This window comes from Corticium candelabrum, chromosome 16 (genome assembly GCF_963422355.1).
Source record: "Corticium candelabrum chromosome 16, ooCorCand1.1, whole genome shotgun sequence".
Taxonomy (NCBI): domain Eukaryota; kingdom Metazoa; phylum Porifera; class Homoscleromorpha; order Homosclerophorida; family Plakinidae; genus Corticium; species Corticium candelabrum.
Window position 1 is genome coordinate 6,532,883 of NC_085100.1, and position 12,471 is coordinate 6,545,353.

Consider the following 12,471-nt stretch of genomic DNA (forward strand, 5'->3'; position numbering starts at 1 on the left):
TCTCGTTATCGCAGAGGACACATTATCATAGAAGGCTTGTATTGAAAGACTATGCTCACACAGAAGTGGTTCATTGCATACTGCAGCCTCTACAGGAATGTCTATCAATTGTAAATCCATTTCTAAACTTTGTTGATACTTGTTGAGGTCTGGTTCAGTCGCCTCTTTCCATAACAGCTGTTAGTACCAGACAATGACTCTTCTCATTACTACCAGTCTTAACAACAATATTGATAGACATCATTATAGCCCAGTGATCAGAAGACACATTTCCACCTTCTCGGACTAAAAACTCTCAACAAGCCCCTGTATAGATTGTGATACACGTACATAATCAATCCACGATTCCCGCCTAAAATTGTAATTGTGCCATGTATTCATGCAGCTTGCATTAGAATCTGTAAGACCCACGGATAAGAAAAGTTATGTTTCAACAAGAAAGATCTAGTCTGCCCAAAAAACTACTAACATATTGCTAATCAGTGTTAAAATCATTTAATAACAAAACATGGTCATATTGTGCAATTTCTAGAGTCTTTTCCAAGGAGCCCAACCATGATGTACTCATCCAAAGCATCACTATCACCGTAGTCTACGGTCATATATAAGGCTATTACAAGAATAACCCCATATAATGTTGTCATCTTGACCACCCCCTGTCTATCAGATGTACATGCAACAGGAAATATTGCATGTTGAAAGTCTCTGTGCCATAATAGTGCTACCCCTTCAAATGGTCTATCCGTTACAACCTGATACGCCTCATAGGAGACTTGGCTGTATATACAACATTGTCTGATACAGATGACAGTACTTTAAACTCTGCTGGGTTCAACCAGTGTTCTTGTAAAGCTAAAACATTTACTTCCTGGAAAAGCTCAGTAACATGATCGAAAACCTCGACAGTTAAAAGAAGCAACCTTGAGATTAGCCATCCCGATGAAATTATGTCTTTTTGGCTCTCGTTATCACATTAGTAGTTTTTGGGTTCTTAATTAACTTATGATGGATGGAGAGATCTATGAGACAATCACATTAGTAGTGTACTGTATAATCATGTTGCCCATGTGCCTTTTTTTATTCTCACAAGTGAGGAGACAATAAGTCGAAGGAGGATCCACATTCATAGGTGGACAGCCAGTCGTGAAATAAATGGAAGGGGAATTCCTAACCTCAAGAAGGCCACCAAGCGTAATTGGTCTGATTTGGTATGCGATAATTGATTTACGAGCACTTCGGGACAAAGCAAAGCAACAGCCATGACCAGTTCCTCACTCTGGAGTGATCTAAGTCAATGTTGATTCTCATTGGTGTGACAAGTCTCTAGACATGACTACATTTGGGCATCAGCCATCTTTTTGGAACATAGTCGCTTTTGTAAATGATTGTGATATGTTTTAGCAATAAGTTGACATCAGTAAATTTATTTAACTCTAGCTTAGTAGTTAATGGTAGACCACACGTGGAAAGCCTTGTAGAATAGGTTTCCAAGACTCATAGAACATGTCTCCAAGACTCTTTGAATTAGTGTTAGACTTATTTCTTGAGACTTTGGGAAATACATGTTAGAGCTAAAATTGAATAGATCCAGCTACTAGTAGCTGCATTGGCTGCAGGAGAAACCTATTTTATTGAAACTAGTCTGAAGCCTTTATTTCTATCAGGTAAAATTGCTTGACTCCATTCATGATCACTGATAAATTACATTTAATTCAGAAAAGACTAATGATAGAATCAACATAAAGGCGATGTGACAAGACCACTGTGTGTACTAGGCTGTAGTTAAAAGTCAAAATTGAATTAGTACCAAAAACAAACTGTATTTTATAAGTAGTTGTGTGTTTATGTGTGGATTTTAATTGTGTACATGCACTGTTTCGTTTGCTCTCCACTGAGGTAACTGTATGCCTTGAGTAGATGCAAAAGAAATTCATATATGTGAGTAGTATACTATGCTATGTTTTTGTACTATATCAACTTTCAGATTGTACTCTGTATACAGAAATCATTGTACATCTTACACACAGATTCAAGAATGCCTCATGTTTTGAGGGCAGGGGGAGAGTGGAGAGCAGGTCACATAGCTATTATATGTCCATCTAGAAAGCACCAAGGGCAGAGTTCCCAATAGCCATAGAAGCAACAGTTCTCAGATATGAATTTCCTTTATTGATACACCGCTGGAGTAGGCACAATTTGAAATGAGTTAATCGTTTTACTATTAAAATTAATTAGAAATTAAATTAATTTGTACCAGCGACAAACACAAACCACCACATACTTTATAGACCAGCTTTAGTAACCTGTTACACTAATACTGTAAATAGTCACTGGTGATCCTGTCTTATAGATGTACTTCTCACTTCATGACTGCTATGCTGCATTACCTTGATCTTTTCAAAGACATAGATAGTTTAAACTTCTACATGTGTACAATGCAATTAACTGAATACGAGATGTCCAACAATATTGTAGTATGTACTGGGTGGACAATTTTGTTGCTTTAGCTGCTACATTCTCAAAGATTCAAATTGTTTCTAGTCCTCAATCTCTGCAAAGTGTTTATACCAATTTAAAGGCTTGTTCAGATGGAGGATGAATGGATGGATGATCATGCGACCATAGAAGAGTCTTTTAGATGTCAGCCGAACAGAAAAGTAGTCTAGGTTTAGTTTTTGCTTACTTAGTTTGTTTAGTCTTTACTGGGACATTAACGTCACTGGAGAAGGTACTATTTTCAAGACGTGGCATAATATATAAACTCTTCTTGTTGTATTTTGGCACATATATGATACTAAAAGATTGTCTTAGCCACCTGACTATAGAATTACCAGTCAAACAGGCATGTAAAAGGGAAATTTGTAAATGCTAACAGCAAAAGATGAGCTTTCGTTTACTCAGTTTGCCATTTCTGTTTGTTAATTACGATCACAACAATGTTGGTTATTTATACTGCCGCTTGAATGAGATGATTATTGGTTGCTTGGAATAAGTTGTTATGTCTTATTTAATACGTACACATGTTTTGCCATTGAGCTAAATGTTGTTTTGCTTGGTTTGCATACTAGACTACCAATGATTCTGTTCTTGGAGTTGCTGTTCCACAGTCACATGGTCAACTGTCCGTTGTCTCGTATGGCAAGCAGCATGTTTGCTTCTGGACCTGGGTAAATGATGGCAAACTGCAGAAAAAGATGGGACTATTTGGAGTAAGGACTGAAGATTTGATTTTGGGCAAAGAGCCATATGTTTCAAGTAGCCAGACAATTGTTTAGTTGTTAGAACTGTATATTTTTAGCATTTCATTAACAGAGGCAAACAGGCAGCTAGGTTCACAGACATACAACATTTCTGTATTGTTTTGTCTAAATTTTGAAATATTTGTTGAAAGTATTATCAATACTTGTTAATTGAAATTTACAGTTGACGTGGTGTTTCTGTTTGTCTAAAATATAATTAAGCCTAATTATTTCTTTAACTTATCAACCAGGGCACTTATATCTGTGCATCTGCTGTTTTTCATTTGCATTTGTCTATCTAGTGTACAGTGGTGTGTACATGTGTTAGTCTGCCATTGCTCCTAACTTTGAGATAGTTGTGTAATTAAATTCTTTGTTTGCTTGTTTAGAGGGTATATTTTTATAGAAAACTATAGATTGATTGACTGGCAAACAAGCAGGTGTACAACCAGACCGACAACTTTGCACATTTGTAGATATTCTGTGTTTACCATATTGATGTTGTTTGTTAGCCTTGAACTTCCAGGCCAGAGAGCACGCTTCTCGCACGACTGTAGTCTGGACCAGAACAATACAAAAATGATTTCGGAATAGGTTTGTAAGCCAATCAGTGTCTTAGATCCGGAATGTTGGCTCTAAATTTTGATTGTTTTAGCAGAATTGGTTATTCTAAGTGCAGTAATGCTGATTATGTGCGTGTGAAATCCTTGAGGTCGCTAAGTGCATGCCAGAGGTGTGAGTAGAGACGCTGGTGCACACACACACACATCTAAGTTTTAGTTTCAGCTTCAGTTCTTTGATCTTTTCAAGCTTCCGGTGACAGGACATGCACAGCAGCGTTGCTAGACCATCACCTTGACAACGTGTAGAGCGGTAGTCTCAATAGTCGAGCGGTTAGACTAGCTAGCAGTCTGCCGTTCACCAAGATATTGCAGCAAACACAGCAGACGTCTCTTCTTTGTTTGTGAGATCCCATGGCATTTACAAATGATATGTTTCTGTAATTTGAAGCACGGTATCTTTCCATGTCATTGTTGAACTAGGTAAAACGATCATACGCTGTCCAACTACCATTTAGCATCGCTTTTTAATGAGTACTTTTGAAATAATTTTAGTATCGCTTTGGTCCAGACTAGAGTCATGCGCTTTACGCGCTGTCTGGTCTGGAAGTTTGAGGCTAGTTGTCTGTTTATTTGTTTGCTGTTTTCTAACTACACTTTTTGGCAGAAACATGATAAGCCAAAGTTTATTACGGTAGCTGTTTTCTCAGACAATGGAGACGTGATCACTGGCGACTCAAATGGCACTATCTATGTGTGGGACTGCAATGAACACAGAATTAGACGTGCCATCAAAGATGCACACGCAGTAAATAGTGTTATCTCTGTTTCTGTGTGTTGCATTATAAGTGTCTGTATGCAGGGAGCAGTACTTGCATTGACTGTTGCACAAAATGGTTTGATGATTTCTGGTGGGAAGGACAGAAAGATTATTGAATGGGATGAAGCGTTTACAAAAACTGGAAGAAATGTCGAGGTTAGCTGGGACAGGCTTGTTGTGTTGCTACATACCTGTGCATGCATGCAAAAATGGCAAATGGTTTAGGAGCAGCAATATACTAAATGGTCATGCTCTCAAGCCAGAAAGTCTGGGTTCCTGTGCACTGTGCAGGATCTTTGGGTTGCACTAAACAAAATCCTGGAACCAGTCTAGGAATCTCACAATAGCACTTACTGCAATGCCAATCATGATATGGGTGACGAAAGTCCCACCTAAAACTACAGTGGCAGATTGACTATGATTGACAATGAGGATCCCACCTGAAACCACATGGGCAGATTGGAACATGTCGCAGCCAGAGTCCCTTGCTACTCCAGTCAAAGTACTCATTTATATTCTCAAGCGACTAATGCGAGAGAGGTTCTTGCTCAGGGAATTACGATTGTACTTGCCGTGACTTGAACTTGCCAACTAAAGGTTACAGATGGTTTTATTCTAAAATGCGGCTCACTTTCACAATTAAGCTACACACAAACAAAGACAAACGTTAAGCTTTTCAAGCCGGTGCCATCTCTAACAAGACAACTCTGAAGATAGCTTCCCTGCCTCCAGAGACAGGGCCTTAGTCCCTGTGCACTCCTTGGAGTCTCTGGACCAGCGCTGACGATTCACGTGGAACTTGGGCAGAGCATCCAAGGGCACTGGCTATAGCGTAGCTCTAGGACTGGACACCAAGGTTCATGCGTATCTGTCTGCTGCAAGATATTCTTTTTTGCCAAGCCAGAGGTCTTGTCTATCTCCAGTCATGACCGTACTCATTTATACTCCTGACTTGAGAGGCAACTGTGTGTGAGGTTCTTGCCCCAAGGAAATTATGCCATTATCTCGCCATCACTCTGAGTTGAACTTGCGACTCTGATGAGTCCCGGATGTACTCACTCTTTATGACTCTCTAACCAACTGAGCTCACACACACACACACACACACACACACACACACACACACACACACACACACACACACACACACACACACACACACACACACACACACACACATGCACAAGACCCAAAAACTAAACATTAGGAGCTGCCAGATACTGGTCATGCCTCACCTACAAGCTGGGCTCATGTACGCTACTCAGGAGAACTCTGGCCTGTGCTAGCAATCTCCTGGAACCACGCCAGGTACTCACAGGAGCACCGGCTTGTGAAGCCAACTGTGGTGTGAGCACCCGAAGTCTGCCTAGACCTCGGTGGTTGATGTTGTTTCACAGCCGATGGCCGCTTAGTCTCCCAGTCAAAGACCAAGCACTCATTTATACTCCTGAGTCGAGAGAGGCAATTGTGTGCGAGTTTCTTGCCCAAGGAAGTTATGCCATAACTCACCATAACTGTGACTTGAACTTGCAACCTTGCAAGATCTCGGATGTACACAGTCTATTGGATAACTCTTTAACCATCTGAGCTATAGCACACACACACACACACACACACACACACACACACACACACACACACACACACACACACACACACACACACACACACACACACACACACACACACACACACACACACATGCATGCACGCGTGCACACACACACACACACACGCATGCATGCACGCGTGCACACACACACACGCATGCACACACACACGCACATACGGGCAACACACACACACACACACACACACACACACACACACACACACACACACACACACACACACACACACACACACACACAGAGGCAAAAACACACACACTCACACACACATGCACACGCAAACAAAAATGAAGAAATGGATATGCCCTTCAAATGGTTACTCAAAGATAGCACCTTTTGCCTATTTCTAGGGGAGCCTCTGGTGCTACTCAGAGTTTCTGGCAATGGTGACATACCCTTAATACTTGGCTAGAGCAATTAAGGCCGCTTTTACATGGGCCGCTAAATTGTGTCTCGGGCCCGTAATCCTAGGCATAGCCCTGTTGTGCGTTCACACGTCCATGGCCATCATTGGCATCTGAGCTTGATGTGCAGAGTCTGAAGTGCAAGTCAATCACGTGGTCTGTAAACAAGGGCGGGATGCAGAAAACAAAACGTGCTATAGACTGACGTAGAGGTGACGACGCTCATGATGAGAGCATGCACAATCATGTGAGATGAATTCACGATCTTCTGCCATGATTAACTGCATGCGCGTGCTAGTCAATCATGGCAGAGCTATATTATGGCCGGGGCATGACCCAACATTCGAAAGTAAGCCATACCCTTGAGCCGTGCCCTTGAGCTCGGGGCCCACCTCAGCCCAAATAATTGTCATGTAAACACACGGTCCCAGGTTTGGCCCGGGTTGGGCCCGGGTCTCAGAATGTTGTGTAAACAAGGCTTAATGGCGCTGACGTTGGTGCAGGTTTGAGACTGGATCTCAAGTACCAGTTGCTGCATGAGTTCTTGCCAAAGCCGGCTGTCTGTCCAACCACAATTAAGCCCCAAGTACTCATACTTCTGAGTCGAGAGATGCAGTTGAATGCGAGGTCCTTGCCCAAGTGAATTACATCTGTGCTTATCCCACGTTTGAACTTGCGACCTAAAGGTCCTGGATGTTTTTACTCACCATATACAACATGCTCATGATTGAGCTACAGGTGCCATGACTACACGTGCACACACACACATACCACACACACACACACACACACACACACACACACACACACACACACACACACACACACACACACACACACACACACACACACACACACACACACACACACACACACACACACACACACTTGTGCATGCAATAGTTGTCATAGTTTGTGCAGTAATAGTTTGTGCAATAATAAACATTTTAAACAATTGTATAGGTTCCTGAAATTGCTGGAGGAGTGAGGGCTATTGTGGTCTTAGTGTCGGGTCAACTGATTCTGGGGACAACTGGCAACATGCTTGTAAAAGGAACCTTTGAAGCAGGCTTGCATGAACAGATGAAGGTTATGACAGTATGAGTTTGTACAAATGATTTTGAAATTTATTGATGAATAGCAAACTCTTGATAACAGGAGTTTAACTGTCTTTGATTATGTTCTGTACCACATTAACACCACGGGATCACCATCACTTTGTGCTAATAGGGGCATTGTGATGAGTTGTGGGGACTTGCTGTGAGTCCAATCAACAATCATTTTGTGACAGCTGGAAATGATCGACTTGTGTGTGTGTGGGATGCTATGACACACTCAACTTTATGGTCAACTACACTGTCGGTAAGTTATTTTCTATCACATGTTTGGTCGTGTAAGCTTGTTGGACTGCTTTGATTTTTTTTCTGTGTTGCTATGAATAGTGAAGTATGTGTTTCATGTCCTAATATGAATGATTATTGCGTAGGATGCAGCTGTTTGTGCTACGTTTCATTCGACTGGTTCTGTTGTGTGTATTGGCTTGCAAACTGGAAGGTATTTTGACTGCCCGACTTTGTATGTCTTTGCTAAATTTAAACCCGGATACATGATTTTGTTTATTACAAATCTCAATTAAAATTCAACATGATGTTTACCATTGTTTTTCGTTTTAATGGAGATGATGCATGGTCATGTGGTACGCTACAAAGCTTAATTAAACAGGGTTTGTTTCGTTAACTTAAGTACACTCTTAGCTCTCTTATCTACATCTTGGGAACAAAACATGTCTGTAAATGGGAAATTTTTCCATCTTAAGTCTGGTTCACAATATTGATGTCAATGCCAACTTCGTCGTCAACTCAGCGTCGTGATGTCGACGCCAGCGTCGTCCTGTTCACAATATCTTGAGACGTCACTAAGTTGCACGTCAAGGTTGGTCTCGAGTCTCGAGTCAGATCGCGCATGCGTGTCTAATCATGGACAACTATTCCGATGATGATCCTTCTCTTGCTGTTGCTCTTGCAGCGTCAATCACGTTTCTTCCATTTCTAGATCCGGGATGCTTATAGCTCTGCTGATTCACTAAAAATGCACACGTGGTTACATTTGACGCTGACAACTTCTGGTTTTTGATGCTGGAATAGAACTTTGCTCTCCTGGCGTCATGACGTCCCATTGACGCCGCTTTGACTCCGCACCATTTTGTCCTTGTTCACAATATTGACGTGCAGGTGGACGTCACATTGTCGCGTTGACGTCGATGTCGGGGTCAATATTGTAAACCAGGCTTAAGAACCATATCTGTTTGGAGCTTTTTGCCATAATATCGTATTCGCCCGTAATAACGCCTTGGCGTATAGAAAAGAAACGCTTTTTTCTGGGCATATACTAGGGCATGGGTGTTATTTTGGTCTCAGACGTAGACATGGTTGCAATATGCTGTCATTTGGCCAGTCAGCATCTAAACACTTGAAGACAGAAATACCACAAATGCTTACAATTATCCATTTGCAAGATCAAGGTACTGATATTCATGCACCATCAGCATAGACACAGAAACTAGACACTACACACGCAAACCGGAGTGGTCGGCTTGAAGCCTGTCAAAAGCATCAGGATCGCTAATTGCAACGAAGAATAGTAAGCACTTTCACACAATACGGACACCAGCTCAGCAAACGCACACAGACGGAACGAATGTTCTGTGGATCCTATTTTGTTTTGTCTGTGCATGCGTATTCTGGGCATCTAGTTGGCCATGGGCGTATACTTGGGCATGGGGGTTTTTTTGGGCTGAAAGTTCTGATCTGTCAGACATGGGAGTATATACAGGCATTGACATTATTTTGGTATGGGCGTTATTACGGACGTAGACGGTATCAGAAGTCAACATTTTTACTTTACACTTGCACTGAACTAGATGGCTGGGCCAGTATACAGAGATGCTTTGATGTCGAGAATCTAGATAAGGAATGTTATACTTTTTCCATCTCACCAGATTACTCAGGTGTAGTTTCCAGGTGTATAGGCTTGTTTCTGCTTGTACGTGTATTTGTATACAAATCTGTCATTGTATTTGTTTGTGTTTTAGTGTTTGTTGTTTTGCTTGTTGTTTGTTAGTTATTTGTTTGTTTAATTGTTTATTTATCTGTCTATGTTTAATTGTGTCTTGAAACATATACTTTGTTTCTAACATTGAAAGCAGTGAAACTAATGAGGTTAATTAAATGTAGGTACTGTACTGCACACATTGCTTTTGCTGAATTGATGCGAGCAGTTGTGTCTGTGTTTGTGGTTTTTTGTGGTTTCCTGTTGCCTGCTTGCCACCCTGTTTGTTGATACTTCAGCAATGATTGAATTTAAACAGAAATATACAACTAAAAGCATAAAATCTTTCCAGTGAGGAATTTTATAATAAATAGCACTCTTCTCATTCAGTAGCAACACCCACAAACTTTGCAAATGGATATTGACAAAATGAAGTGTTTCGTGGGTAGTTATGCTAACAGTGTGCACATGCAGCATCTGCCTTGAGTATTCAATTTTTGCTCTGAGCTGAGTAAACTGTTGAGAGTATATTATACACAGGTTGTAATAACCATGTCCAGTTGTCCAGAACCATCATTTCCGAAGTTCACATTGACTGGAATGAAGGGCATGCACTGTGCTCTTCTAAATAATATTTCCTAGTTAGAACACTGCTGATTGCCTGCCTGCCATCTCCCATGGCAACCACCACTGGCAACACCATCTTTCTCTCTTCTGTTTCATTTACATCAACCTGCTTAGGCCCCGGTCACACTACGTCAGGACTGGCAGCGACGTTTGCGTTTGCGTTTCACATGTTTTGTCTAATTACATGCAAACGTAAATGTGCGGTCACACTTGTAGAGCGTATTTGTTGACTCCTGCGTTCACGTCGGCGTTGATGTACATAGGTACGTTGCGTGGGCGTTTCTTTAGTGTTGGAAGGTGCTATTGTCGCTGTTGTCACATTCGCGTGCGTCTGCAACACTCGTTCTAGGGTATTTGACCTACTGAGACTTTGCAATTGGTTCATTTGTTTTGATCGAACGTCAACGAGCCCCACGTCTGCGGATCGTGGAAAGTCAACAGCTGCAGCTACTAGGAAGCAGAAAGTCATTTGGTCGCCAAACGCAGAAGCAAAACTGATAGAGCTGTGGGCTGATGTACTTGGCAAATATGATGGCAAAATGATGACAAAAAAATCCAAGGAGAAGATTGTCACCCAGCAGCTGAATGACTACCGCGATCAAGTCAGTCTTCTACATTTCTTGGAGTCGGAGGTGCGCAATAAAATAGACAGCATTGTCAAGAAAGCGAAAGGGATCTATGCGCAGTGTCGTCTTCCAAAAGAAACGGGGCGTGAAACAGATGATGCCGATATTGCACTTGATGAGGAAGCTGCCAAATTAGCATGGCCTAACTTTGCTGTTTTTATTGCTCACTTTCGAAACCATCCCTCACTGGGACCTGGCTCTGTTGACGACGCTTCTTTGCTACCTAATCTACTGCTATCTCAGCGTGCTGAAGAGGACTTGTTTGTAGCCACAGGTGTTGTGGCAGAGGAAGCCCAACACCCACTTCCCACACGTTCCAGACCAACTACATCTAGTTCACGTACATCAAGTCCCGTACAGCCACCACTAGAGTCTTCGAGCGATAATGACGCTGAAGAGGAAGCAGCACCAAAGGCAAAGAAGAAAAAGAAGGCTCCCAAGACCCCAAGAGTTGGTACTGCGGGGTCTCAGCTAGCATTCATTCAGGCCATGACAGAAATGCAAGAATCTAGCCAAAGGCGACAGTTTGAGCATGACCAAGCTATGCAACTGCAACTGCAGCACTTTGAAGAAAGGAGAGAGAGAGAGAGGCAGCAGTATGACAGAGAAATTCGCCTGAATGAAGAGGAAATGAAGAAAAAGATGTCTCAGGAGAGTCAAATCTTTCAAACTCAGCTTATGCAGCAACAGCAAGCATTTCAGGCTGAGCTCTTTAAATGCCTCTTTTCTGATAAGCAATAGTTATAATTGAAAATGTCTAACTTGTTGCATGTCTTTTACATTTACTCAATGTCTATGTGTATAATTTAAAATATTCTTGGAATAACAACAATCTGTAGTAATTTAAAATATCTGTAGTAAGGTTAGACTTGGGAAATATTAGTGTCTAGGATTGATAGCATGAACCCAGTCTGCAAGGGTATCCCTGACACGCTGTACATCATCATCAACTACATGGTGGTGAGGAGGACCTACAACATCATTGTTATAAGCAGCATCTTCGGGCAACCAGTCTTCTTCAAAGGGACAGTTGTGCCTCTCGCAAATATTGTGAAGAGCACAAGCAACTGTAGCTACTTGGCTCGCGAACTCCGGATTCTTGAAGTTGCTATGTGGTGTTACTTGCCATCGCCCCTTGAGTCTTCCAAAAGCCTGTTCCACTACTCTCCTTGTTCGAATGACAGAATAATTAAAGCTCTTTTCTCTGCCAACATGATTGTCACCATCATAACATTTTATGACAGTCGAACTGAGGAGAAATGCTGCATCCGCAACCAGAAATGGCCTGATTGATAATCCCCCAATCATTTTTTGATGTACAGTAGACAACCAAACATCATTGTCTATATTTTGTTTCAGCTGACTGTTTCTGAATGTGTATGAGTCTCCAACAGACCCTGGCCGACCAGAGTTGACTGAAATAAATATTCCTCTGGCATCAACACACCCCAGCACTATGATGCTATGAAATCTTTTGTAACAGTAATAGCTGTCTCCAAATTTGTTAGGTTTTTTT

General features: G+C 41.7%; 1 protein-coding gene across 7 annotated transcripts in view; it reads left to right on the forward strand.

The window, feature by feature from the left end:
• Positions 1-12,471, forward strand: part of LOC134191915 (echinoderm microtubule-associated protein-like 1) — a 47,380-nt gene that overhangs the window by 26,203 nt on the left and 8,706 nt on the right. For all 7 annotated transcript variants that reach the window (XR_009971865.1, XR_009971866.1, XM_062660555.1 and 4 more), the window contains exons 10-15: positions 3,069-3,209; positions 4,467-4,607; positions 4,662-4,775; positions 7,618-7,743; positions 7,885-8,016; positions 8,141-8,208. Coding sequence is in view for 5 of the 7 variants with exons in the window: in XM_062660555.1 (XP_062516539.1) it covers positions 3,069-3,209; positions 4,467-4,607; positions 4,662-4,775; positions 7,618-7,743; positions 7,885-8,016; positions 8,141-8,208 (722 nt within the window). In the remaining 2 variants the exon portion in view is untranslated. The remainder of the gene's footprint in view (positions 1-3,068; positions 3,210-4,466; positions 4,608-4,661; positions 4,776-7,617; positions 7,744-7,884; positions 8,017-8,140; positions 8,209-12,471) is intronic.